Source organism: Sinocyclocheilus grahami, unplaced genomic scaffold (genome assembly GCF_001515645.1).
Source record: "Sinocyclocheilus grahami isolate Dianchi unplaced genomic scaffold, SAMN03320097.WGS_v1.1 scaffold532.1, whole genome shotgun sequence".
NCBI lineage: Eukaryota > Metazoa > Chordata > Actinopteri > Cypriniformes > Cyprinidae > Sinocyclocheilus > Sinocyclocheilus grahami.
This window is the reverse complement of record NW_015505711.1, coordinates 673,627-700,388: the sequence shown is the minus strand read 5'-3', so window position 1 is coordinate 700,388 and position 26,762 is coordinate 673,627. Positions and strand designations below refer to the sequence as shown.

Below are 26,762 nucleotides of genomic sequence, written 5' to 3'. Positions count from 1 at the left end.
GGTCCAGGGTCACATATACAATATTATACACTAATATATAAACATACCATATAATTAAATCATTCTGGGGGACAACAGGTGGGACGATGTGATGTAACAGAAAGATGATCTCTAAAACTGATCTAAAATGAATTATAGTTGTTTGGTTTCACATACACAGTCACATGATTTTTCATTAAACAATGAGTATAATATAGTATAAATCAATGTCTTCCTCCATAATTTAAGAAACAAAAACATAAAATGTGGCATAATAGAATTTTATGGATGTGACAATGTTTAAAACCAGTGACTCCATTCAGGACGATATCTTGAGTGCCAGGAGTGACACCGATCCACTAACCAGCTCATTCTTCTTCCTTCTCTTAAATGTTGTGCTGAGTGAAAGAAGACATCAGGAGCTGATCAGAGTGGTGGTTCTACAATACATGATGCTGAATTGGCTGCCAGCAGACTTTATTCCTGGATGTATTTGGGTATTGTGTGAGTTGAGAGAGCTGCAGGAGCCGAGAGGGATAACTGGATCCATATGATGCCTTTTTTGTTCTTCTGAACCAGCGTTACTCAAAGCGCTCATAGTTTCGAGTTTGTCTTACTCGTGGCACCACGTCGATCAACAGCCTGCAGGAGAAATGAAGAATGGAAAGATTCACATTAGAGACATTATAGTGTGAATGACAGAAACTATCAGTATGTTCTCAGTGCATACACTTACTTGACCCCATAAGCTAGAATGATGAGTCCAATCAGGACCCCAATGGTTCCGTCCAGGTACCAGATGGTGGGATGATGTCTAAACACCTCAGCACTGATGAGGATGGAAAATCCCATGATGCCTCCAACCATAGAATTAAAGCCTTCAGAAAAATAAATGAATAAAGAGCAATTACATTTTATGTGTTGCTATGAATTTCATCTTCATGACACTATCGTTTAAGGTTAATTATTACTAATTATTTTCATTCATTGAAATAAAGCTTGAAAATTAGATGAAAAAGTAAAAAAATTTACTTGAATGAAAATGAGAAATATTGCCTGAAATAAGCTTATGTATTAAAATTACTAAAACTAAAACTGAAATAAAAAAGAATGAAAGGTAAATATATAAAAAACTAATAAAAAACAAGAAAATTACTTAAACCAAAATTAAAATGAAAACTGAAAATATAAATTCAAAATATTACAATATCATTTATTGTTATTGTTTTGAATCGCTATAGGGTCATTCCGTGTCAACTCAACCATAGTTCCCCGGCTCAAATTGTTGATTTTGCTAATAGTTTTTCTGAAGAAAGATAGGCTTGTATAGTGATGAAAGACAACATTTTAAATTTCATGGATGAATATTTACTGACTAATCCACTATTTTGTGTGTGGGGGGGGGGGCAGTTTTCACCTAAAATTCAGAGTCGAATTACAGGAGGGTAAAAATGACTTCAGAAAGATGGCAGCATCATAATGTTACTTTTACGCAGAGATTGGTAGGTCTGTTGGTAAAATCTGTTGACTTTAGCAATCTTTGTTGCATTATGTGCCAATGGTGAAGTATTTCTCAATACTTATAGTCTCTTTTTTAACTCAGCTCTCCCAACCAACTTTCATCTTGGCACCGCAGTTCATTTCACATTCAGAATGCACTAAAACTACCAAAACACTTCATACATCTCTAATCAAGTCTGTAACACCAGCAAATTGAAACTGAAAAACTAACACATATGTAGGTGTTCAGTTTCATCTAATTGTTTTGATAGGATTTCATTTTTATAGATTTAGAATATATTTCAATATGGTATTACTGTAGAAATATTGCAAATTGCTGCCTGTATTATTTGAGGTTTTGAACTTAAGTTTAACAGTTTTGAACAAAGCATTTAAATGTGCAAACTGACCTGTAGATACATTTGGTTGTGTCTAAATGAGAAAAGATTTCATGTAATTTTAAAGATGTAGTCATAGAATGCATTTGGGGCCAAAGCAATAAAAAATGATCCACAGTTAAGCCCACATAGATTGCTGTTGTGCTCACTATGTGAAGAGTTTTGAAAAAGTGACCTAAAAAGTGATAAATTGGTGCTTGCGATTGTAAAAAAAAAACTGTAATATATTCATAGTCACAGAGGCAGGTGGCACCATGATGTTGTGAGCTAATAATATGAACTAAATGAGAAACAGTGACATGGTACATGCTCATGTTGTGTGTGTGTCATACCATCAGTGATTAGGGCTCTGCTGGTCAAAATCCTTCCCAGCATGAACTTGGCAACAGCAAGAATGACACACATGAGGCCACTGACGATAGAAACGCTGAACAGGAAGTCATCCTGGCAGAGAGACAGAAACAGACAGAAAGCAGAATTGTTCACAGTAGAAATGATGCAGGGCCCATATGGTTGAATCATGAAATTGGGAGGGGGGCACAGACAATACCAATATGGAGATATTAAAGCCTGAACTCTTGTGGAAGTAAAAGAGGGATAAAAGGATAACAATTTAACAATATCAGTCGGTCTTTCATATATGTCTTGTCGGCTCTTGAGGCGATACAGAGATGAAGTGCAGTTCATTTTAAGCACAAGTGAAAAGTATCCAACTTAATATTTAATAAGGAATCGAAAAAGCATGATAAGAGGATTAGACTAGACTAGATATAAGACTCACAAAAACTGATTTACACAACAAATATGATGGCTTTAAATACAGTAAACAGGACTATTCTAATAGCTGTGAAAAATGAACATGTCTGTATCAGAATTATGGACAAAAACTAAACATACATGGTCAGTGAAACTGATCACAAAAGCGTCACAATAAAAAGACATGACAAGATGCAAAATCAAAGACACATGAAAACATCAAGTGGAGCTCTCCAAACACCAGGAAAAAGGAAAACAAAAAGTACAAAAATAGCTATTATAAATAATAAAACTGCGTAAATGACTCGTATCAGTCCTGAGGACATTTTCAGGTGCATCATAGATGAACTACAGCTGTCTCTTTTGCTTGTTTCTTTTCTCTCCAAACTAAGAATGTCTGCTTACCACCCACACAACATCCAGAAGCATTTCTCTTACATTTCTAATAAGACAGTTTGTTCAGAGTCCTTCATCTCCGAGGAACAGCTGAGAGACAAAGAATGTGTTTAAATTCAGACTTTCATCTTTTAAGCTGTAGACTGACTAGTTAAGACTGGCAATTTGGATGAATTGGGACCACACAGTTTTCAATAAGGCCACCTTAGAGATTCAGAGTGATGGCCATTTGCCAGTGAAGGGAAAACTGAAAATATAAATTCAAAATATTACAATATCATTTATTGTTATTGTTTTGAATCGCTATAGGGTCATTCCGTGTCAACTCAACCATAGTTCCCCGGCTCAAATTGTTGATTTTGCTAATAGTTTTTCTGAAGAAAGATAGGCTTGTATAGTGATGAAAGACAAAATTTTAAATTTCATGGATGAATATTTACTGACTAATCCACTATTTTGTGTGTGGGGGGGGGGGCAGTTTTCACCTAAAATTCAGAGTCGAATTACAGGAGGGTAAAAATGACTTCAGAAAGATGGCAGCATCATAATGTTACTTTTACGCAGAGATTGGTAGGTCTGTTGGTAAAATCTGTTGACTTTAGCAATCTTTGTTGCATTATGTGCCAATGGTGAAGTATTTCTCAATACTTATAGTCTCTTTTTTAACTCAGCTCTCCCAACCAACTTTCATCTTGGCACCGCAGTTCATTTCACATTCAGAATGCACTAAAACTACCAAAACACTTCATACATCTCTAATCAAGTCTGTAACACCAGCAAATTGAAACTGAAAAACTAACACATATGTAGGTGTTCAGTTTCATCTAATTGTTTTGATAGGATTTCATTTTTATAGATTTAGAATATATTTCAATATGGTATTACTGTAGAAATATTGCAAATTGCTGCCTGTATTATTTGAGGTTTTGAACTTAAGTTTAACAGTTTTGAACAAAGCATTTAAATGTGCAAACTGACCTGTAGATACATTTGGTTGTGTCTAAATGAGAAAAGATTTCATGTAATTTTAAAGATGTAGTCATAGAATGCATTTGGGGCCAAAGCAATAAAAAATGATCCACAGTTAAGCCCACATAGATTGCTGTTGTGCTCACTATGTGAAGAGTTTTGAAAAAGTGACCTAAAAAGTGATAAATTGGTGCTTGCGATTGTAAAAAAAAAACTGTAATATATTCATAGTCACAGAGGCAGGTGGCACCATGATGTTGTGAGCTAATAATATGAACTAAATGAGAAACAGTGACATGGTACATGCTCATGTTGTGTGTGTGTCATACCATCAGTGATTAGGGCTCTGCTGGTCAAAATCCTTCCCAGCATGAACTTGGCAACAGCAAGAATGACACACATGAGGCCACTGACGATAGAAACGCTGAACAGGAAGTCATCCTGGCAGAGAGACAGAAACAGACAGAAAGCAGAATTGTTCACAGTAGAAATGATGCAGGGCCCATATGGTTGAATCATGAAATTGGGAGGGGGGCACAGACAATACCAATATGGAGATATTAAAGCCTGAACTCTTGTGGAAATAAAAGAGGGATAAAAGGATAACAATTTAACAATATCAGTCGGTCTTTCATATATGTCTTGTCGGCTCTTGAGGCGATACAGAGATGAAGTGCAGTTCATTTTAAGCACAAGTGAAAAGTATCCAACTTAATATTTAATAAGGAATCGAAAAAGCATGATAAGAGGATTAGACTAGACTAGATATAAGACTCACAAAAACTGATTTACACAACAAATATGATGGCTTTAAATACAGTAAACAGGACTATTCTAATAGCTGTGAAAAATGAACATGTCTGTATCAGAATTATGGACAAAAACTAAACATACATGGTCAGTGAAACTGATCACAAAAGCGTCACAATAAAAAGACATGACAAGATGCAAAATCAAAGACACATGAAAACATCAAGTGGAGCTCTCCAAACACCAGGAAAAAGGAAAACAAAAAGTACAAAAATAGCTATTATAAATAATAAAACTGCGTAAATGACTCGTATCAGTCCTGAGGACATTTTCAGGTGCATCATAGATGAACTACAGCTGTCTCTTTTGCTTGTTTCTTTTCTCTCCAAACTAAGAATGTCTGCTTACCACCCACACAACATCCAGAAGCATTTCTCTTACATTTCTAATAAGACAGTTTGTTCAGAGTCCTTCATCTCCGAGGAACAGCTGAGAGGCAAAGAATGTGTTTAAATTCAGACTTTCATCTTTTAAGCTGTAGACTGGCTAGTTAAGACTGGCAATTTGGATGAATTGGACCACACAGTTTTCAATAAGGCCACCTTAGAGATTCAGAGTGATGGCCATTTGCCAGTGAAGGGTGCTGACATGAAGAGTCCAGGTCTAATGAATGTGGAACTGCAGGCTGATAGAACGAAAAAAGCACATTAAAGAAGGTGGAAGCCCATTTCCGAATCATCCATCCTAATGCAATAGGAGAGGGCCGACAGAACCGATGGCTTCCGGCCAGCACAAATCCATCATTAAAGCTGCTGCTGTGATGTTTCATTAGAACGTATGGGGCTAAACAAGGCTTGAAAGAATATATGAATAAATTAAACTATCTGTGATGACAGTAAATATTTACATCAGGTCAGCCTTTCAAGGAAGAGGTGACATTCACTAGTGACTTGTTGAGTGATGACACGACACACACACACACTTAGATGTCAGTATAAAGTGGAAAATTTCAATATAAATCATTATATATGTATTTACATAGATGCATACATTTAAGTAATAATTTAAAACGTGCCAAATTATATATATTGCAAAAAGTCTATCTTAGTAAATTAGTATATTCGGTGCAACCAGTGTTATTTTAGTATTATTTATATGCTAATGATAATTGTAGCATTTGTGAATGTTTTAAATCAGTTTTCATTTTAATTTAAGCTTTATTAATTGTATGTACTTTGTCATTTTTAAATACTTTTATTTAGCTTTAATTTACTTTATTTCAGTTTTAGTAAATTTAGCATCTTTAACTTTTACATTTTTCATTAAAGTTTTTCATCTGATACTTATAAAGTATTATATTTTAGCTTCATTTAAATTACCCAAAACAATTTTTAATAGTTTTAGTTAACATTAACAATAACAATCTTGGGTGCAAGTCACTCATTCCACTCCAGATTTTATTTACTACCAAGATCTTGGCAACATTTTTCATCTAAAAAAAAAAAAAAAGACATATTTAATATAATTTTCTGCACATTAGAAATTCATCAAATAAACCACAGAGGACAGTGATAAAAACTCAATCTTGACCGTCACCCTCCTGCTGTGCTGATGGAGTGAACCATAACAGACCCCTGACACCTATTATTCCTGTCAGCGGCATCTATGTGTGACTCCAGATTACTGCTGTTTCCTCGTGCTCATTAGCATTTTATAGCCTGGGAAGATGAAAAGGGTGTGAACTGCTATTTCCCAGCCAGAAAAAATAAACACTGAGTGAAAACACTGATTTACATTTAGATTTTCTTTGATTAGAGAGGTGCCTTTAGGCTGTCAATGGCCAAACAAAGGGAAAAATATATTGTTGGTTGTCATTAATCTTTTTATTTATTTATTTTGAGTATAGCCATTTTTTCTCTCTGTTATTCCTTCTCCCCTCCTTACATGCTTCCTCACTCAGCATAAACAGAGAGAGTATTTCGTGATACACCGATAACTGCAAGTCTCCAGACCTGGATATCAGTTAACATTTTGTTGGTAAAGGATCATAAAAATAATGTTAAGTAATGTTAGAGTAAGGATGTATCAGTGCTCAGAGATTTATCAGCGGTGTAAAAGAGATGAAAATAGAGAGCGATTAAAATCGCAATAGCATTAATCACCACCTCTGAAATGATTATCCTGCAGCTCTTTGGAGTGGTGCCAGTCTTTGATTAATTAACGGATAAAGACTGAACACATTGCTGTTAGCTGTGACTGCTGAAAAAGTTCACAACTGACTGTGAGATGAAATACTGCAGTGTAGAAAGAGTTTGTCAGGTAACCTAAAGTAATTTTTAAGGGTCAAAAGAGGCAGAATGAGTTAAGTTCCTTAAGTTAACAATTTATCATTTGCCTTTTTAAGGTGTGAAGATGATTGTATCCATCTATTTGTCAAACTCAACATCTATTATATTCAATGTAGGAACATTAATCTTAAAATGATAGATATGACACACTGCCATTGAACTCACCACTTCAGGAAGAAGTTTGGTGGCCAGATCATGGATGGCCTTTCCCAAAATACACATAGAAGACAAGATGAAAATCACTCCCAGGATCACACATGCTCTGTTGATGGAGAAAACCAGAAAACAATATGCTGATAAAATAATATATTTAATCAATTCTTGAATTAGTTTATATGTTTTGAGTTTATATGATTTGAGTTATTTTATCGTTCAAATGTTTGGGGTCAGTAAGATTTGTTTTAAAGATATTAATATTCAGCAAAGATGCATTCAATTAATTAAAAGTGACAGTAAATACATTTATAAAGTTACAAAAGATTTGCATTTCAAATAAATGCTGTTCTTTTGAACTTTCTATTCATCAAAGAATCCTGAAAAAACACATCACGGTATAAACTTTTTCAACATTAATAATAATAATTGAAATGTTTCTTGAACACCAAATCAGGATCATGTGACACTGAAGACTGGAGTAATGATGCCCGAAAATTCAGATTTGTTAGCACAGAAATAAACTACATTTTAAAACATATTCATATAACAGTCATTTTAAATTGTAATACTATTTTACAATATTACTGTTTTGGTCACACTGTATTTTAAGGTCCAGTTCTTACTATTAACTAGCTATGAACTACAACTTTTGCCTCAGTAAACTCCTAATTACTGCTTATTAATAGATAGTAAGGTAGTTGTTAAGTTTGGGATTCGGAATGTAGAATATAATCATGCAGAATATGTGCTTTATAAGTACTAATAAACAGCCAATATGTTAATAATAGGCAGGCTAATAAGCAACTAATTAATAGTGAGAATTGGTCCCTATACTAAAGTGTTACCACTGTTTTAACCTATTTAACCTATAAATAACCTATAAATAAATGCAGCATTGGTGAGCATAAGAGACTTCATTAAAAACAAACATTTTTATGGTAGTGTTTATATTATTATACCTCTTCTATATTTTGTATATTTTTTTGTAGCTGATGTTGATTCAAGGTTAACAAGCGATAACACTGACAGTTTCACAAAGGTGCACCTGGGGAACACTGGCCTCAACTGATTTACAAATGCTTCGTTTTTTTTATAGTAAACCTGCAGAAACTTGATCCACTCTGAAAAATATTAAAAGTGCCCCCAATACTTGTTCAGATTCTCTGTATGACAAGCGGCCACCGGTACACCGGTACACCTACAGAGACCTGCAATTCTTCTCTAGTATTGCACTATAAATCTTTCTGACACATCGACCAGAGAAATGAGATTCACAAGCCCCCCAGAGACTGAGGATAAAACCAGCAGCACAGGTCTTTATCAACGTAAAACGTCTCCAATTGAGACAGTCAAGGTGAAAGCCAGAAACAACGCAGATCACTCAACAAACCTGATAAATCAAACATGTTCAGACTTAAAACATGTTGCACTGAATGTTGGTAGGATCTAGTCGAAAGAGAATAGATTTTGTTTTCTACCATGCTCCAGCACAATTCCAAATGCACTAGCTTTACAAAGAATAGCACTTACAGTGAAATGTTGACTTTTATTTTAAAATGTTTGGAATTTTTTTTGGTTTAGTGTTAGTCACAGAGGAAGCATTATTCATCCGTTTTAGTGTTTTGCTGCAGGTTTTTTGTACTATGCAGTGCCCTACATACCACAGACAGCTTGGCTTTTGTTTACTTACATGTATTCTCTATGGGCAGAGTGCACTGCTGCAGCGTTGCTATAGCGCCACAGCACTATAATGGAGGAAAGAACATCTAACATCGCGTCAAACTGAAAAACAACAGTGATTCATCAGTGCTACAGAAATAATGCTCATTGCATCATCTCACTATGTCACAAACTTAGGTCCAGTGATACATTTAGTCTAATGAAACACTCCCACAGCTGCCTTGAGCACAAGAATGTAATGAATGTAAACGTAATAAATCAAAAACAAAACCTGGATCATAAAAATATCCTGTTAAGCAGCTTGTTGTATTTTTTTCCAGTGTCATTAGCAACCATCTCTCATATCCTACATTAGGTGTTGGGATAGGCTTAACACGGACACCATTTAAATAATATTTACACATAGCTTGACAGCTGAACATTAAGCAAAAACAAATGCACACATTTCCAGAATCCTTTGCCTAAAAATAAAATGTAGTTCATTAACACAGAAGATTATACTTACGGCAAATCCAAAAGCTGATGCACTGTGTCTCATGAAGGATACAGCTATTGGGGGAAAAAAAACATTGAGAAAGACATTTATATATTAATGTATATATATATTACACCACAAAGCATAATTAATACACAGTACAGCACTTTACAGCACTGACAAATGTAAAGGAGCGTCTGATGGATGTTAAGCTGTTTCTGAACTATACTTTGTCTATTATTCTGAACTAATGTTTGGTAACAAAACATTAAAATAACATAAAAATAACAGTTTTACCATTGTTGTTGGAAATGGTACAATGACAATACTTTGTTTTTTTTTCTGAGCAGCATATGTCCATGTAAATATCATCTGCATTATATAATATGTATTATTCTATTCTATTCTATTCCACATTATGTGTAAGGAAAACAAGTCACACAAAAATTTATTTCACATCAAAAACAAACAATTCTAAAATAGTCATATAATATTATATATTATAATATAATATAATGTAAACCTAAAAGCTGTAACTGTAAAGCTAGAAAACACTATAAATGGAATAAAGCAGCATGTCTTTAGGACAGACAAAATAATAGACAGTCAACAGAGGGCAACAGACAAATTGCTTTTAGAAAGTCTGGGAGGGGATTGTTACTTTTGTGAAACATCAGTGAGTTTCACACAGAGAAAATGCCTCCTGTACATGTTCAGCTCAAAGCACAGGTCTGTTGTACAATGTCAGCCGTTGTAATCAGATGGAAGTGCAATTGTCAAATCCTATGTTACATTTATCAGTAACAGAATGCACAGTCAACTCACCCCTCTATTTGCATCTATTAAAATGTGAATTGAAAAAGGCTGCCCACTGTGTTTTGACTTTTTTGACAAAGATGTAGAGATATGAGGCTCTCCATTTTACCAAGCGTGAGCTTGCATTTGAGATTCTCTATTTGCTGCCCCCCTCTTGAGTGGAGAACCCTCACTGTTCTATTGATCTCCAACTTTAAAGACAGACTCGACCACCACGTGTCATAGCAACAGAGGGGCTGCACATCGCATGATATCCCACACTGCCCTTGAAACAGAACAACACTTCTCCTCAGGAGTTCTTATTATGTATGAAAAACAAAAGATTTTTTTGTTTATTAAACCAAATGTTAAAACAACTGAGGAGCCTATAACAAATGTTGATGCATTGTAATATACAATATCCAACAAGTCAGCACAAGTGTTAATCAGTGGTTTAGTTCAAGTTTGGCCCAGATCGTGTTTCCATCACATTCTCTCTCTTCATTTTATTTCTCAACTCTCTCAATCAGTACAAATGTGGCAAAAAGGAAAGAAAAACACTACTAGTTGCACAGAAAGACAAGTACATCTAGATCCCTTGAATTTCTGCATTTAGCAGACCAACAAAGGGCCCAAAATTGTAGCTGAGGGGTCATAATACTAGAACGAACAAACAGCTTACATTCTTAATAACTATGAACTATAGATTTTGTGAACTTGCCATCATGAGCAGAAAAAAAAGTACAGGTCTATCTGGAAAAGATAACATCCACATTCTTCCGAACATAAAGAGAAATCTGTCTCGATGATGGAGTTTCCGTTTATATTGCTCAAGGACAGAATTATGTCGGTTATAAAACCGCCAATGGTCGGCATAAAACATTAGCGTGGATCTGAGGACTTTGTTTTAAGAAAAGAAAAGTACAAGTTGGAGGAAATCTTTTGTCTGCATCAACAAAAAGGCATTTACTGAGCTGTGCTACCGATGAAGCTGAAGACAAATCTGGACAACATTGAGTCAGCCCCCCCCCCCCCCCCAAAAAAAAACTAAGCACATAGGAAGGAATGTGATGATCAAAGAACTCAGTGAGTGTAGTTACAGCAGAGGAAACATGCCTGAGGAAGTAGGTCAAAATCAGTGTGAATGTCTCCAGTCCTGCATTACTTCCATATTAGTATTAACAAGAAAAAATTATTTTTCTGTTGATGTAAATATATGGTTTTGAAATGTTCAATAAGCACATAGCTGTGTTGTTCAGGTGTCAACATAATTTGATTTGTTTACCGTATCTTAAGGCTCAGGTGGAAACTGGAGGTGAAACGTGTAGGTTGGTCCAGATCTTTTGACAAACAGCAGGTCTGAATTGGGGAAATTTCTGCATACTTTAAGTTTCCAAATCGGAACATAAAACGAAAACTCCCTGTTGGGCGTTTGCTAACAAGACACAAGACACTTATTAACAGGAGAAAAGCTGTAGAGGAAGAAACAGAGAAGACAGAGGAAGATGGCTGGCTTCTCTGATTTGCACTGATAGTCACTATTTCACTTTCAGTCTCTCCTAGTCTCGAGTGTATGGTCCAAAGCCCCTTTCAAAGAATCTCAGTTCACGCAGCAGCTCTGATTACAATGTCTCTGGATAGCTATTTCAGGCAAGATCAACTCTTATCTTATTGAAAGGGGAAATAGTGAAATTTCTAAAAAAAAAAAAAAAAAAAACCTTCCTTCCTCACATTTAAATAACATCATAAATCAGCAACAAAATCAGACATGAAATGTCTCATAAATGTTGTTTCAAATGCTCAAATAGTATATAGTATTATAGGTTGGTCCAGTCCAGTCAAAACACAAGTACAGTTCTAAGGGAAATCTCAGGTTTCTCTGCGAACCAGACCTTCTAACAGAAACTTCAGTGATGCAATGATTTTACCAATTTATTTAGAAAGGTGAGTTCACATTTAGCATTTAGCAACCAATCATTTCATTGGGAATCCTTGCAATTCACCCTTTGCAGGGAGTTTGATTGACAAGCAATCTGACCAATCATAATGCAGAATCCGCCATTTTGTCCTACAATCAAACCAGACAGGAGAGTAGATTAACGTCGGTGGACATGAACTTAAAAAATATATTAACGTCTTTCCGCGCTTGAAACAAGATACCTTCTGATGTTCATTCATGTTTATTTCATGCTATAACTAGTAAAGAGGAAGAGATGATCAGTTCACGTGCCACTTAAACTGAGGCGTGACACATTAAAGAGCCACAAAACGTTATTTATTGTTTGAATTTCTTACAAAATGCAAAAAAAAATGTAAACTTTATTTCATACCAGAAGTAGCCTGCTCTGTTTTGTTTGTCAGCGTGTTGTCAGTGTCCACTTTGCTCCACGATGTATTTTTCACTGCGTGAGAACATGTGGCGTGAGAGTGGCATGGCTTGTCAGACGTATCAACAGTAATGAAGGGGGGCAGGTCTTTTCGAAGGGTAAATAGGAATTTCGCCTGAGGGTGAATGATTTCCCCACACAGCTTACACAAATCCGCACTTTTTTGAATGTGACTTCAGTGTGTTTGGTGCTTTATACATCTCTACATGCCTGTGAAATGTGCCTGAAATTGTCTCTAACTTGGCAGTAACTAAAACCACCACATTGCACATTTAAGTTTCTCACATCATTTTTTTTTTTATGAGTCTTTTTTGGATTTTTTTCAATGAATCAGCTAATCCAATTCACAAAACCTGTCTGAATGATTTCTTCAGCTAAACTCGCTGAATCAGCGATCATGTAGCAGCAGTTTAACTTTAAAGGGATAGTTCACCCAAAAATAATGACTTTATTCAACAATCTGTCTCCTCCGCGTCATTATAGCGCCATTTTGGAGAGTATCACATACATCATGTTATACTTTTGTGACACTTTTGTTTTTTGTGAATTACCATCGGCTCATCGGTCTGAAAAGCGAGGTGTGCTGTGATTGGCCAGCTATCCAGTGCGTTGTGATTGACTGAATACCTCAAGCGTGTGATGGAAATGTTACGCCCCTCACCATACTGTGATACCCTGTCAGGCCGGAGCGACAAGACAAAAACATTAAAACCCATTATAAACTAGGCATTTGTCGCATCCAGTGGGAACATAATTACTGATTATAATGACTTATACTGTCTTTTTACATGTTGCGTTGCATCACGCCGCGCCGTGTAAACTTAAAACCTTGTCTGCATTTGTGATCGGAGAAATGACAAACAACAAGCGCTTCTCTACACTGCCCAAAACTCGTGTTTGAATCATCAGTGGCAAATTCTTTAAATATAAAAAACTTACTTACAGTCTGTGAGTCAGAACAGCCGGCATTGTAGTCTAATCTCCCAGGAAACAGTCCTCCATAAAATGTGCTGCACACATCTGAATATTTGGGAATTATTTGGGTTCTGGAACAGTGTTGTAAATATAATTTACACTGATTTCTAGTCATGTCCTCTTTTGGAAGGCCAAACAAAGTAGTTTCGCTTTCACAACGAAACACAGCATCACACACGGCGGGCTAGAGTGAGCGTTGGCCAGAGGCCTAGAGTGAGAGAATATCAATACATAACATGCTCCTAATACCTTAGTGTCAGGATAGTGACTAAATCATCCCACATATGTGAATTTAACATTAGTCTGTGTATATGCAAAGGATTTAATTGCCAATTCCAATGCAAATGAATGCAAATTCCTCGACCTCATGTAGCAGTCACGTTAGGGGACGCTGTCTATCACAACAATGCTCTTCTTCAGCTCTGCTGCAATATGTTGTCTTTAATAATTCACAACCTACAGCGCTGGGCCATTTGCCACATGCAGAGAGTTTACTGCACTCCCAACCCTCAGTGCAGTTCACCAGTGCTGTGAGCAAAGTGATCAAATTTAGGGAATTTAATTTGAGAAACGGTGGAATTTAGGCTTCATATGAAATATGATCATCATATAGTGCAAGGGAGCTGATGCCATGTGCTCTGTGGGTGAGACTATCATTGAATAAAGTTTAAAAGTGCACTTTAAGGGTCTAACAACTTTTTTTTTTAATTATGTTTCACATAACCTGGTTTCCAGAAACTCGTTCTCACCACAAACAAACATATAAACCACAGATCTCCACAGTCTTAGAGAGAGAAAAAATACTAATTGAATCAGAAAATGAATGCAAATTCCTCGACCTCATGTAGCAGTCACGTTAGGGGACGCTGTCTATCACAACAATGCTCTTCCTCAGCTCTGCTGCAATATGTTGTCTTTAATAATTCACAACCTACAGCGCTGGGCCATTTGCCACATGCAGAGAGTTTACTGCACTCCCAACCCTCAGTGCAGTTCACCAGTGCTGTGAGCAAAGTGATCAAATTTAGGGAATTTAATTTGAGAAACGGTGGAGTTTAGGCTTCATATGAAATATGATCATCATATAGTGCAAGGGAGCTGATGCCATGTGCTCTGTGGGTGAGACTATCATTGAATAAAGTTTAAAAGTGCACTTTAAGGGTCTAACAACTTTTTTTTTAAATTATGTTTCACATAACCTGGTTTCCAGAAACTCGTTCTCACCACAAACAAACATATAAACCACAGATCTCCACAGTCTTAGAGAGAGAAAAAATACTAATTGAATCAGAGGGGGGGGGGAAACATTTGCATGATTATTCCAGAAAAGGAATAAGGCACTTTGCACATTCATAAAGTAAGCTGTAAATCACACCATTATTGGATAGTGAAGCAGTATATCAGTGACTCATTGCCCCAGTGACTTGACTGTTTTCTTAGATTACTGTTCAGCTGTGAGCTGGTAGAATAGTGTGACTTTAAAATGTATGTGTTTATCCACAAAATAATTTACACACTGCCTTGCACACAGCGACACACAAAATACTTCAATGCATTTCTAAAGCATTTAGCATAAGAAATGTGAAAAAATGCAGGCGCATTTGTCTTCACTTTACAAGACTATAAACCAAAATGCTTTAGTTTGCTTATAATGCCAAATACATTTGAATTGTATATGGTACTTTGGATTTACTTTGAGTCAGTAAATACTGCAAATAAATAAATCATATTGTTTTATTGTGGTTGTTGAGATTGATATATATCAGTTCTTGATATAATAATAATTTGTTGTGAAAAAAAAAAGATTGATAGAGGAGATTTTATGCATAATTTGCATAAAATGACTTTGATGGCCTGTAGCAAAAAAGGTTTAAAATTAGATTATGACTATTAGATTAGATTATCAATTTTGCTGTTATAATGTGGAGACGTTATATAGACCTTTGACAACAACAAAATAGAATTTTGCACACATTTTTAGGAAATATTACATTTCATGCAATAGTACAAAATGTGACATTCCAATGAAAATGCATTCATTTCATTATTTTAACAAGTTGGAGAAAAATCTCTTTTAAGGCAAATATCAAGAAAGAATTCCCTTTATTCCCAGAATTATTCACAGATTCCAGGTATTCCCTCCTGTGGGACCAGCCACACGTCTGACCCTCCTCCTCTAAGGTACTGCATCCAGGTTCCAGAGACTTAATCTAGGTTGATTTATTGAGGTCACACTCACAGCACATGCAGATCACGTCTGAGCTCGGCTTCCAGGAGCCCCTTGAGACCAGAGACTCCCCGCCAATATGGCCGGCTGAGCAGATTTGCTTGGCTCCCGTTTCGCTGTTAACAGGAAGAGAGTTGCACCTGCTTTCTGCTGCAGAGCGCTATCAAATACTGATATAGGCTTCAGGACATGCCAGATTGACAGTGTTTCTAAGGAAGTTTTATGGTTTGCATGTTTCAAGGCATTTCAATTTAATGTGGCATGTGTGAAGAAGCATGTGACAGGATTGGCATGCCCACAGACACATCTGATTCCCAGTCAGAGCTCACGCTCACGTAAACACCCCAGTGGCATTCGACTGACTGAATAACTGAATACATTCTGCAGGACTGAAAAGAAAAATTTACATCAGTACACATTAAACATTAATAATAAAGAGATTTGAAATATTTCTGGAAAAAAGAAAGCTGGAATAATATTAAATGTTTTAATTGTTTAACCTCTACCTGACAGCAGAAGCTTATGATTTTTACTGCATGTAGCTGAAATAAAATAAAAATGAACAAATTAATTTAATAGGCACTGCTAACAGAGATAAAACATCCAACTGGACTGAAGTAATCTGTTATAATTGCTATTTTGACATTTTGTGGGTGGCAATAAATACAGGGCCAGATTTACTAAACAGGGCAAATTAGCGTTATAGCGCAGTTACATACAAAATTCTGCGGGTGATTAACTAACAATGTGCACATTAAAGAACACAGACGCAGCCAGATCATTTCCATAATGACCAGCGCAATCTACCAAGAGCAGCGCAAATTACCGCCTGCTTTAAGACATACATTTTTTGGGGTGTTAAATAATGGCGCAAATACCAGTAATTTGACGAGCTCAAACGTAATTTGCGTTGCGTGATTCATTAATTCATAAATTTCGCTCTGAAAGGGAAACTCCTACAAATGTATATTCAACAATGGCAGGCGCAAAAATAACTCTGTCCACTCCTTTTCAGCGCCAATTCTTCAATGCGTGTCTTTAGTAAATCCTGACAGTACTATTTTAATGTCAAAAGATGGTTTGCGCTGGTGCAAGCTGTTAGTAAATATGGCCCGCAGTCTTAGATACTAAAGATTTCTGTTTACAGTTTCAGCCTGTTTAAAGTTTAATCAGAAAAGACCTAAATAAAAAGACCTGCTTTGTTGGTATAATGACTTCATATTACTCAAAAGCCTCTCTGGTGTATTTTAGAAAAGTCTATTAGACTGTGGCACAGTGGAAACTATAATTACATCACTAGATAAATATTTAATCACCTTAAAAATATATTTCAAAATAAATCATTTTTTTATTAAAACACAATTAAATATTTTGACTTGAAATTCTTCACAGTGAAACCTAACCCAGGTTTTTAGGACTCTCACATACAATTATGCTTAAAGCTAAAGTGTGTGATATCTGAACCAAATAACGTCACCAAATAGAATAATGCCAAAACAGCAATTGTATTCAAACAGATGCTCTGAACACTCCCCCTGTCTGTTAGTGGTCAAGCAAACAGATGTCCCATCTCCAAACTCATGTAATTGGTTGGCCATATTCTCCCATTCATAGTAATATATGTGCACCATCTTGGAATTTCTAAAGTCTTTGGTCAAGCTGGACGGGATGCTAGAACTGGCATAATAATGTTTAAAGTGCCACAGTGTTTACACTTTTCAATGAAATCGTCCTACAAATAGCTTACCTATGGCTGCATATTAAAGTCAGTGCTTTAACATAAAAAATACACATTTTAGTTTTAAGATATTTTTTTCCTCTACATTACAGTTGCCTGCAGACTGTGGTACAGGTTGAAAGCTGACCTGATGAGCTGACATGCTTTAGGAACACCTACTAAGCACGTCTCTGTCTGAGGCCCTGACAACAAGCTACCAGAGCAGCAGCTGTTCCTGTCCACATTTTAACATGAGCAGTACAGGAGTTCAGGTGAAATAGACTGTGATGTCCTAGAGTTAAATATGGTGTCCTTACACGACATATCCAGTTATATTTAACCACCATTTTTTTCCAGGGCAAAAGAACTTGTGTTTTTCACAGGCTATTATAATTAGTGCTTACTGAAATTGTTCTTGAACTAATTTCTTTCAGCCGTATACAATTTTTGTGCAACATTACTCAGAAACAACATCATTCAACCTCAATCCAGGCTTTCTAATCTGTAATAGCCAGGAGGAATTCAGGACCATGGACAGCATCAGCACACTAGGTGATTTTTACTACCTTTGAAAAATACAATGAGAACACATAGACCAGAAGATCATACAGCTGGAATACATGTGCCGGCTGATGCCACTGAATGCTGACAATAGCTGGAACATAGTGGATAAACAGCTATTCTCTCAACTTACATATACACAGCATTGGCATATTTTTTCAATGTATTCTGTGTTTGAGGGCTTACGTTAAATCATTATGAGAACCAGTTGTTGCTGTAGTGCAATAATTCTGCAATTTAAAAAAAAAACATAAGGAGCAGGCAGAGAAATTAATTTAGAAGCTAAGATATTATATGTACCAAATGGACCACCACACTCTGTATTCCATCAACAAACATCTTGAGGCATTACTAGGGATTGAAGGAGGAAAGGAAGGAAATTGCAATTTTTGTAAAATTAAACTCAAGAAATAAAATTTAAATGAGAAAGAAAGATGTAAAGAAACTTAGTAAACAGTATTTCAATAAGAAAGGATGAAAGAAAGAAAGAAAGAAAGAAAGAAAGAAAGAAAGAAAGAAAGAAAGAAAGATTTTGTACAGAAACTCAGTAGAAAATAGTATTTCAATAAAGAAATGCAGAAACAAAAAAATGCAGAAAGAAAGAAAGAAAGGGTTACACTTTATTTTAAGGTACTTACTATATGTTTAGAGATAGGATTAGGGTTTGGCTAAAGGTTACTTGCATGTAATTCTGCATAATGAGAACCAGTTGTTGCTGTAGTGCAATAATTCTGCAATTTAAAAAAAAAACATAAGGAGCAGGCAGAGAAATTAATTTAGAAGCTAAGATATTATATGTACCAAATGGACCACCACACTCTGTATTCCATCAACAAACATCTTGAGGCATTACTAGGGATTGAAGGAGGAAAGGAAGGAAATTGCAATTTTTGTAAAATTAAACTCAAGAAATAAAATTTAAATGAGAAAGAAAGATGTAAAGAAACTTAGTAAACAGTATTTCAATAAGAAAGGATGAAAGAAAGAAAGAAAGAAAGAAAGAAAGAAAGAAAGAAAGAAAGAAAGAAAGAAAGAAAGAAAGATTTTGTACAGAAACTCAGTAGAAAATAGTATTTCAATAAAGAAATGCAGAAAGAATGAAAGAACATAGTAAACAATATTTCAATAAGAAAGGATGAAAGAAAGAAAGAAAGAAAAAGAGTTTGTACAGAAACTCAGTAGAAAATAGTATTTCAATAAAGAAATGCAGAAACAAAAAAATGCAGAAAGAAAGAAAGAAAGGGTTACACTTTATTTTAAGGTACTTACTATATGTTTAGAGATAGGATTAGGGTTTGGCTAAAGGTTACTTGCATGTAATTCTGCATAATTTATTGTTATTATAATAGTAAGTATGTAACGTGTAATAAGGACACCATAAAATAAAGGGTTTAAGAAAGAAAGAAAGAAACTCAGTAGACAAATTATATTCCAGTAAAAAATGAAAGAAGGGAGTATTGCAATTTTTGCAAAGAAACTCAATATAGACTAATTATATTATTTCAGATGGACAGATAGACACATAGACAGGTAGATAGAAACAAAGGTGCAGAGTTTCAGAGTGACTGATGATGTGTCCCATAAACACCAGCAGCATGGGTGCCATCAGGACACTGGTTCCATTATTAGAGAACAATTTTGTGATGCTGGTCCTGCCTAAATGGACTGGAAGGAGAACTCAACACCGAGACTTAATGTGTTTAGACAGGTTCCTAATGGAGCAGAATGGCAGACGTCTGCAGCGCTCTGCTCAGGTTACAGGGCCAGTAAAATACATGCAACTCATTTAGCCAAACCTTTCTTGATGCTTTAAGCAGGTCCTGCAGAGGAACAAAAACATACTCAGTTAACAACTGTGGGGATGACAAAACTAGGACAAGACCATAAACGATCATCATCTTATGACAACACTGTCAAAATAGCCTCAGGCAGCAGAACACATTGATAAGGTGAGAAAAGAACATTGAGTACGTGCAGAAAATGGGCAGTGACTTTAGGTGAAATGTATTGCCACACTGAAAATGACACCAACCACGGTCTTTTAAAGGTGATGTCATATCTCAGTGATGATTCACAAGTGAAAAAGGAGTGTCTAATGATTTTAAAGAACTGGGCTTACATGTGAGAAACCGAGAAATAAAATCAGTTAAAGTGCAATGCATCTGAAGTGAAAATGCTCTCCTAAATGCTTGGTTGAACTTGATATAAGATGCCTGTCATCAAGACAGAAATAAAGACAGACAGCCGGGAATAAAGTTAAACTGCAGTGAATAAATCTTCTCTGTCTTTTGGCACTGTGTGCATGGATATAATCCATTATACTGTGAAACTAATAGCTGTAGCGCATGTCAGGATGAGGCTGATAAAGATAGTCCCAGTGTAAAGATACAGCACTCAAACAAGACCCAACAACCTCTCAGTGAAGTTGCTATAATGGGCGATATTATATTTCACACACACTATTTTCATAACCCCTAATTAACTCTGACCAGTGCTGCATGTATCTGGAGAACTTGGCCTCAGTTGGCTAAATGTCAGTTCAATTAAACAATGCTAAATTTGGATCTGATGTTGCCTAGAATCCCATTTGAAATGTAAAATTAACAGCATGAGATATTGGATCTTTGTAAGTAATAAAACTGAAGACACTGATGAGGTTGAAAAGCAGAGTGACTGCTGCAGTGATAAAGCACCGCACGTTAGTTCAGTTCACTAAAAAGGCTGAAATGACAAGCTAATGACTCATCATTATCGCTTCTCACTTTCAGGATTATTTTGGTAGCAAGCAACATGGGTTCACACTGGAAGGGCTTAATTAAATAGAAGTCTCAAGGATCTAGTTATTATGCCACATATCATGACTTGAAAACTAGAATACTGATTTCCCATGAGGGCCACATTTCACCACTGTCTCATTTTTGACTATGAATCCTGGTCTTCATGTAAAATCATTAAAAACTCAATTGCACACCCTACTACACATTATTCACACCACATTTTCAGGAATGAAAAATTGATGATCACCGATTCATGAGTGTACTTTAATTCAGGTGACATATGTCATTATAATACACTTGAATTTCCTCCCTGCCTGCCTCTTTAATAAGTCATTTATTTAAAAAAAATAAATAAAACTTTTATTTATGAGAATAGTTCAACCTGTACTTTATACCATGAAAACTAAATTAGACTTTTAAAGAATATTTTGAAGATTTAGAATATAGCGTATGAATCGTACGAAATACTTTTATGATAATACCATCCATTTATGGCTTTTTAATCCTTTTTATAGTGTTTGCTATATACCGGTAGACACGATTAACCAGTAGAAATTTGCAGCTCTTAAAGTGACAGCAGTCCAATATTCCTGCTATCCGTCATTAATTTTAATTAACCAACAAAAGAGAAAATCTCTCACTGCTCGAATACATCACTTTTGTAACTTTAAGAAGAGATATACTGTATATTTAATTTACATAGTGAAAAATATACAGTGTTTTTATACTTATTTGATTACTTACAGGCTACAATATATGTAGCATTTCTTATTTATTTGCGGTACTACAGGGAGAGTAACAGAAATAGAGGAGGAGATGGGGAGGTGGAGGGATGCCGGAAGAATTGTCGCTGAGACAGCACAATGACTGCTGCTTGTATAGGCTCGTAATGATAATTGACAGGACTAAATGATTAGGTTCCTCCCAAACCTATGTTTGGCACCTCATATAAATAACCTGTTTTTTTAATGTGTGAATATAGTGAAGCTATACTGCAGTATGAGGAAGGTGACACTGAAGGAATGAAAGAGATGATCATTTGCATAAAAGCAAATGTTCTCCAAGCACATATCTGGCATTTAGTTAGTGTAAAAATCCAGAGTTTGTTTGTGCTGTGTTGTTATGCTTCACCTGAAACCAAATGCAAAATACTAATGTTGCTATGCCATTACTAAATGGTACAAGTTGTTTAAAACACAAAGCATGTATCACATCACCAGCTGGATTATACTGACCATTCATCAATAAGCTCTTTCCACCTTTTAGTTTCACCTTTGCACCTTACATTGTAAGTAAATGAAGTCAGGAATAAATGGATAAGGTTTTAATAACCCTGCCTGCTAATCATGAAAGTAAATGACATAACAGAATAATAAGAATGATAATATGGTAATAGGGTAAATCCTAAAAAAATACAGTGCAAATGAACATCCTGACTTTCCACATTGACCTGAATGAATGAAAGCCTTCACAGATACAGATACATTTCTCAGTACACATACTGGATTGACTTAAATCATTGTAAAGTATTGTAAGGCACATTGAAATTATATCGTTTAAAAAGACTGGAGTCAATACGATTTTTTTCAAGAAATTAATAGTTTTAAATATAATAATATTTTTAGCAAGGTAAGGCAAGTTTTAAGACAAGCCCCTATTTTGAAATCACTGCTGGATAGAGATACCAATCCACTACTCATGACAGTGACTGATAAGAGCAGAAATAAAATGGTGCATCACACTGTAAAAAGTAATTAGGTGGAACTAATAAGACATGGAGTTATGGGTAAATTTTGCTTAATGTTCACATAACATCCATCTTATGAAAAGTTATCTGATATGTTGATAGCATATATGTTTCTTTGACAACACAAATCTTTTTAACACCGCATCTAACTATGCAGTATCTGACCAAAGAAACTGTGCAAATATTAAATGCAGACACCTCATAGAATGACAGTAAACCCGTGCCATATGCAGATTAATTATTTCTAACTGCCAAGCAAATACATTGTTTAGCTTTAATAATCCTTTATGTCAAATATACAAGTAAAAACTTGCACACATATTGTATGTTAAGGGAATGTTAACAATGCATTTTCATGCTAGTCTACTCAGCTGAACTACTGAACAAGACTGGATTGGAGAATCCAATTTCCTTCTAAGAATTATCATATATATATATATTACATTGAATCTTAAATAACTACAAAGGAAGACTTTCATCTTTTTCACAGAAATACTGCTCTAGATAAGAGTTTTTCAGCTCTCTTTAAAAATATATGAGAACAAATGAGACATTTAAGCAGAACAAGGGGCTTTGTGCTGCTGTAGATGTGTGTAACTTAAAAGATCAGATAAATGATCTTTTAAGAAGTAAATGTCTCAGTAAAGAGAAGTTTACTTAGGAGAAGTTGCAATATAGAATTAATGAAAAATATTTCTTTTGAGTCAAGTCTGGTCAATTAATTGTCGATCCGAATCACAAAAACATTCTGAATCAGACCATTTCAGTGCTAAAGGTCATTTAACTGATTCAATAGTCAACAACATAGCTCACTAAAAGAAGGTTATTAGTGAATAACAACTTTGAAACTTCTGTCTGTTCATCACACAAAGCTATCGTATGGTTTCAGAAGACTCAGAGTAAACTGAATGTTTAAGATGAACCACGTTAATGAAACTGTTATGGTGTTTGTGCATCTTTTTGAAGCTTGAATGCTCCAGTCCTCACATCACTCAAATTCTTTTGGGTTCCATGGAAGTAAGAACATCATATAAGTTTGATAAGACATGAGGGAGAAAAATGACAGAATTTTTATTTCTGAATTAACTATCACTTTAACAATTGCTGAAATGTTCCACTAGACTAGAGAACATCCTGACTGAAACTGATTGAAAAATTCAGTTGAGCAAGCAAACAATTCCTGCTGTAAGCCTCAATAAATCTCTGAGCTGTCCCAATAAGATGCATTGCCTGAGCATAATTTTTATTATATATTTTTCCATGAGGTTCTGTAAGAATGTTTTCAGCTTCAGCATATCTTATGATTTCCCAACTCACTTGTATGAAATATCTGGAAAAATACAAGTATCCAGGCCAAACCACAAAAACAAAGCTGGGTGTTCATCTCCTCAGAATCCAAAGACGGTCACAAGTCCCACACCCCTGGCATCACAAGAGTCATGATGTCAGTTTGGTGAAGAACGATTCTTTACAGTGTAAGTGTGACTGTGCCATAGAGAGACAGTGTAGTTATGCCACATCATTATATGTTACAAAACACAGAGGACAAGTTAAACTTGCTGTTTCAGCATGAGACATTCAGACTGCTCATGGACAGCTGAGCCATGGGCTTTACATAAATTAAGGGTACGGAGGCAGAGAAAATCAACTGGTACAAACTGAAGTCCCAGACAATGCTGAATTCAAAACAGAAATTGTATGGTCTCTGATAACAGTGAGTATTGTCATGTCAAATGTCCAACAACCATACGCTTTATCACTGCAGACAACTCGTGATAAACACACTGTCTGCTTCATGTGGGCCAAATGCCAACTTCCTCTTCTCTGTTAATCATCATGTTACGACATAAAGATTACAAACAGAGATGATATAATGAAAGAGCATGTGGAAGTATGGTTTTGTGTGTGTGTGTGTGTGTGTTTGAGAAGTATAGGTGAATGTAGGTAGATAAATATAAAAACCTTAAAGCTACAGGGGATGAGAAATTGCTTTTCTTCTTCATTTCGAGGTCGCAGCATAAATCTTAATTTCTCTCAGCTTACATCCTCAAATAATTCCTTCTCAATTTAATTTAACCTGCTCTTTTCACAAGATGTATGGTTCCAAAGCAGCTTTACATAGAATAATGCCTTACAATCTTTAATGACTGAGACAAAGGCAAAAATTAAGATGATTAGATAGAATGAGGAAGAAACCTTGGCAGGAACCAAGACTCAGCTGGGGAGTCATCGTCATCTGGCAACCAAATACTGAAACATCCTGTAAACCCTTTACAATTAGTTTCTCCTTCACTTCATCTTTGTGCATGTGCAAAAAGGCTTTAACTTCATATACTCTATACTGTGTTTCAATATGATATATTGAAAGCACATTTATTCCAATGAAGAACTGTGTGGAAGACCTCTTTGTCCTAGTTATCTCTAAATCAAGGGTGTGAAGACAAAAGCATCAAAGAAACAAGGTTGCTTGTAGATTCTCAGATCTTTGACATTCTAATAGAGTATCTGCTGCACAAATGTTACACCTCTTTTAAAATGAGCAAAATTCCTTTGCTGCATTTTGCCTCATGCACCCTTGTGAGGAGTTAAGAGTCTAATGTCAAAAATGTTTTAATGCCAAGGTACCTATTGAGAATGGACCCCCCCCCCCTTCTGTTTTAAAGCTATATATTTAGCAGCTTAACAGAACATAGAAAAGGCAACAGAGTAGGGCTGCACGATTAACCGAAATTAAATCACGATTAGGCAGAAGTTGCGATTGTCATGCATATCTTTCAGTGAAGCACGGTTCTGTGATCAGCAGTAAATATCCATCCGAAGGCCAGAGGCCACTCTCGTGCTGAAACTCCAAATGCGCCTCGCAGAAGAAACCCAGGAAATCCCTACAGCAGTTGCTGAATAAACAGAAGATTTAAAGGGGTCATATGACGTTGCTAAAAAATAACATTATTTGGTGTATTTGGTGTAATGAAATGTGTTTATGCGGTTTAAGGTTCAAAAAACACATTTATATTCCACATACTGTACATTATTGTTTCTCATATGCCCTGCCTTTCTGAAACGCATCGATTTTTACAAAGCTCATTGGTCTGAAAAGCGAGGTGTGCTCTGATTGGTCAGCTATACAGTGCGTTGTGATTGGCCAAATACCTCAAGCGTGTGACGGAAATGTTACGCCCCTTACCATACTGGGATGCCGTGTCCCGCTGCAACGAGACAAAACCAATAAAACCCATTATAAACGAGGCATTTGTAGCATCCAGTGGGGACATAATTACGGATTATAATGACTTATACTGTCTTTTTACGTGTTGTGTTGCGTTGCGTATCGCACCGCGTAAACATAAAACCATGTCTGCATCTGTGATCGGAGAAACGACAAACAACAACCGCTACTTTACACTGCTCAAACTCACGTTTGAATCACTGTGGCAAACCCTTCAAATATGAAAATGTACTTACAGGCTGTGAGTCAGCATTATTTGTCAGAACACCGGCATTGTAGACAACTCTCCCAGGAAACAGTCTTCGTCCTCCGTAAAATGCGTTGCACACATCTGAATATTTGGGTTGAACTGTTCTGGAACAGTATTGTAAATACAACTTAACCACTGATTTCTAGTTGTGTCCTCTTTTGGAAGGCCAAACAAAGCAGTTTCGCTTTCACAACGAAACACACAGCGTCTCCACGACATGGCGGCAACAATACTACAGCGAGAATCAACGTTACGCCTTCTTTCTTTGCGTGAACATTTGGGCGGTGTTGTGTAAATCTTCCCACACAGTGACAAAGACATGTGGGGGGCGTGTTTAAATGAGGTGTTTTAGGATGCCGTGGACGAGTCTTAACTTTTATAAAGAATATCTCTTTGGGTTTGAGACTTCTCCAAGTCCGAGGTTTTCCCACGGAATTGGGCTACTTTAACACTGTTGCCGCGGGTTGTTTTTCATGTCCACGGGTTGAAGGGACCCCAATAAAGTGATATTTAGCCCCTAAAATGCGAATTTTACCAGGGCAACCCCACCAAAAAAAAGTGTATTTTATCCCCCGGAACGCAATTTTTATTGGGGACCCCCTCGAAACGCTTTTGGACTAGTTTTGAGTAGCAATTGGGTGGGTTTTGTTGTGAAAACCTGGCAACCCTGCTATAGCTGGGTTGCCAGGAGAT

General features: G+C 36.0%; 1 protein-coding gene across 1 annotated transcript in view; it reads right to left on the bottom strand.

Annotated features, from left to right (window-relative positions):
* Positions 1-26: 26 nt before the first annotated feature.
* Positions 27-26,762, bottom strand: part of LOC107555363 (transmembrane protein 163-like) — a 33,904-nt gene continuing 7,168 nt past the window's right edge. Inside the window, exons 3-8 of the mRNA XM_016238127.1 lie at positions 9,438-9,481; positions 8,943-9,034; positions 7,262-7,358; positions 4,328-4,439; positions 716-857; positions 27-621 (exon numbers count right to left, since the gene is read on the bottom strand). Of these exons, the coding sequence (XP_016093613.1) occupies positions 561-621; positions 716-857; positions 4,328-4,439; positions 7,262-7,358; positions 8,943-9,034; positions 9,438-9,481 (548 nt within the window). The 3' untranslated portion in view covers positions 27-560. The remainder of the gene's footprint in view (positions 622-715; positions 858-4,327; positions 4,440-7,261; positions 7,359-8,942; positions 9,035-9,437; positions 9,482-26,762) is intronic.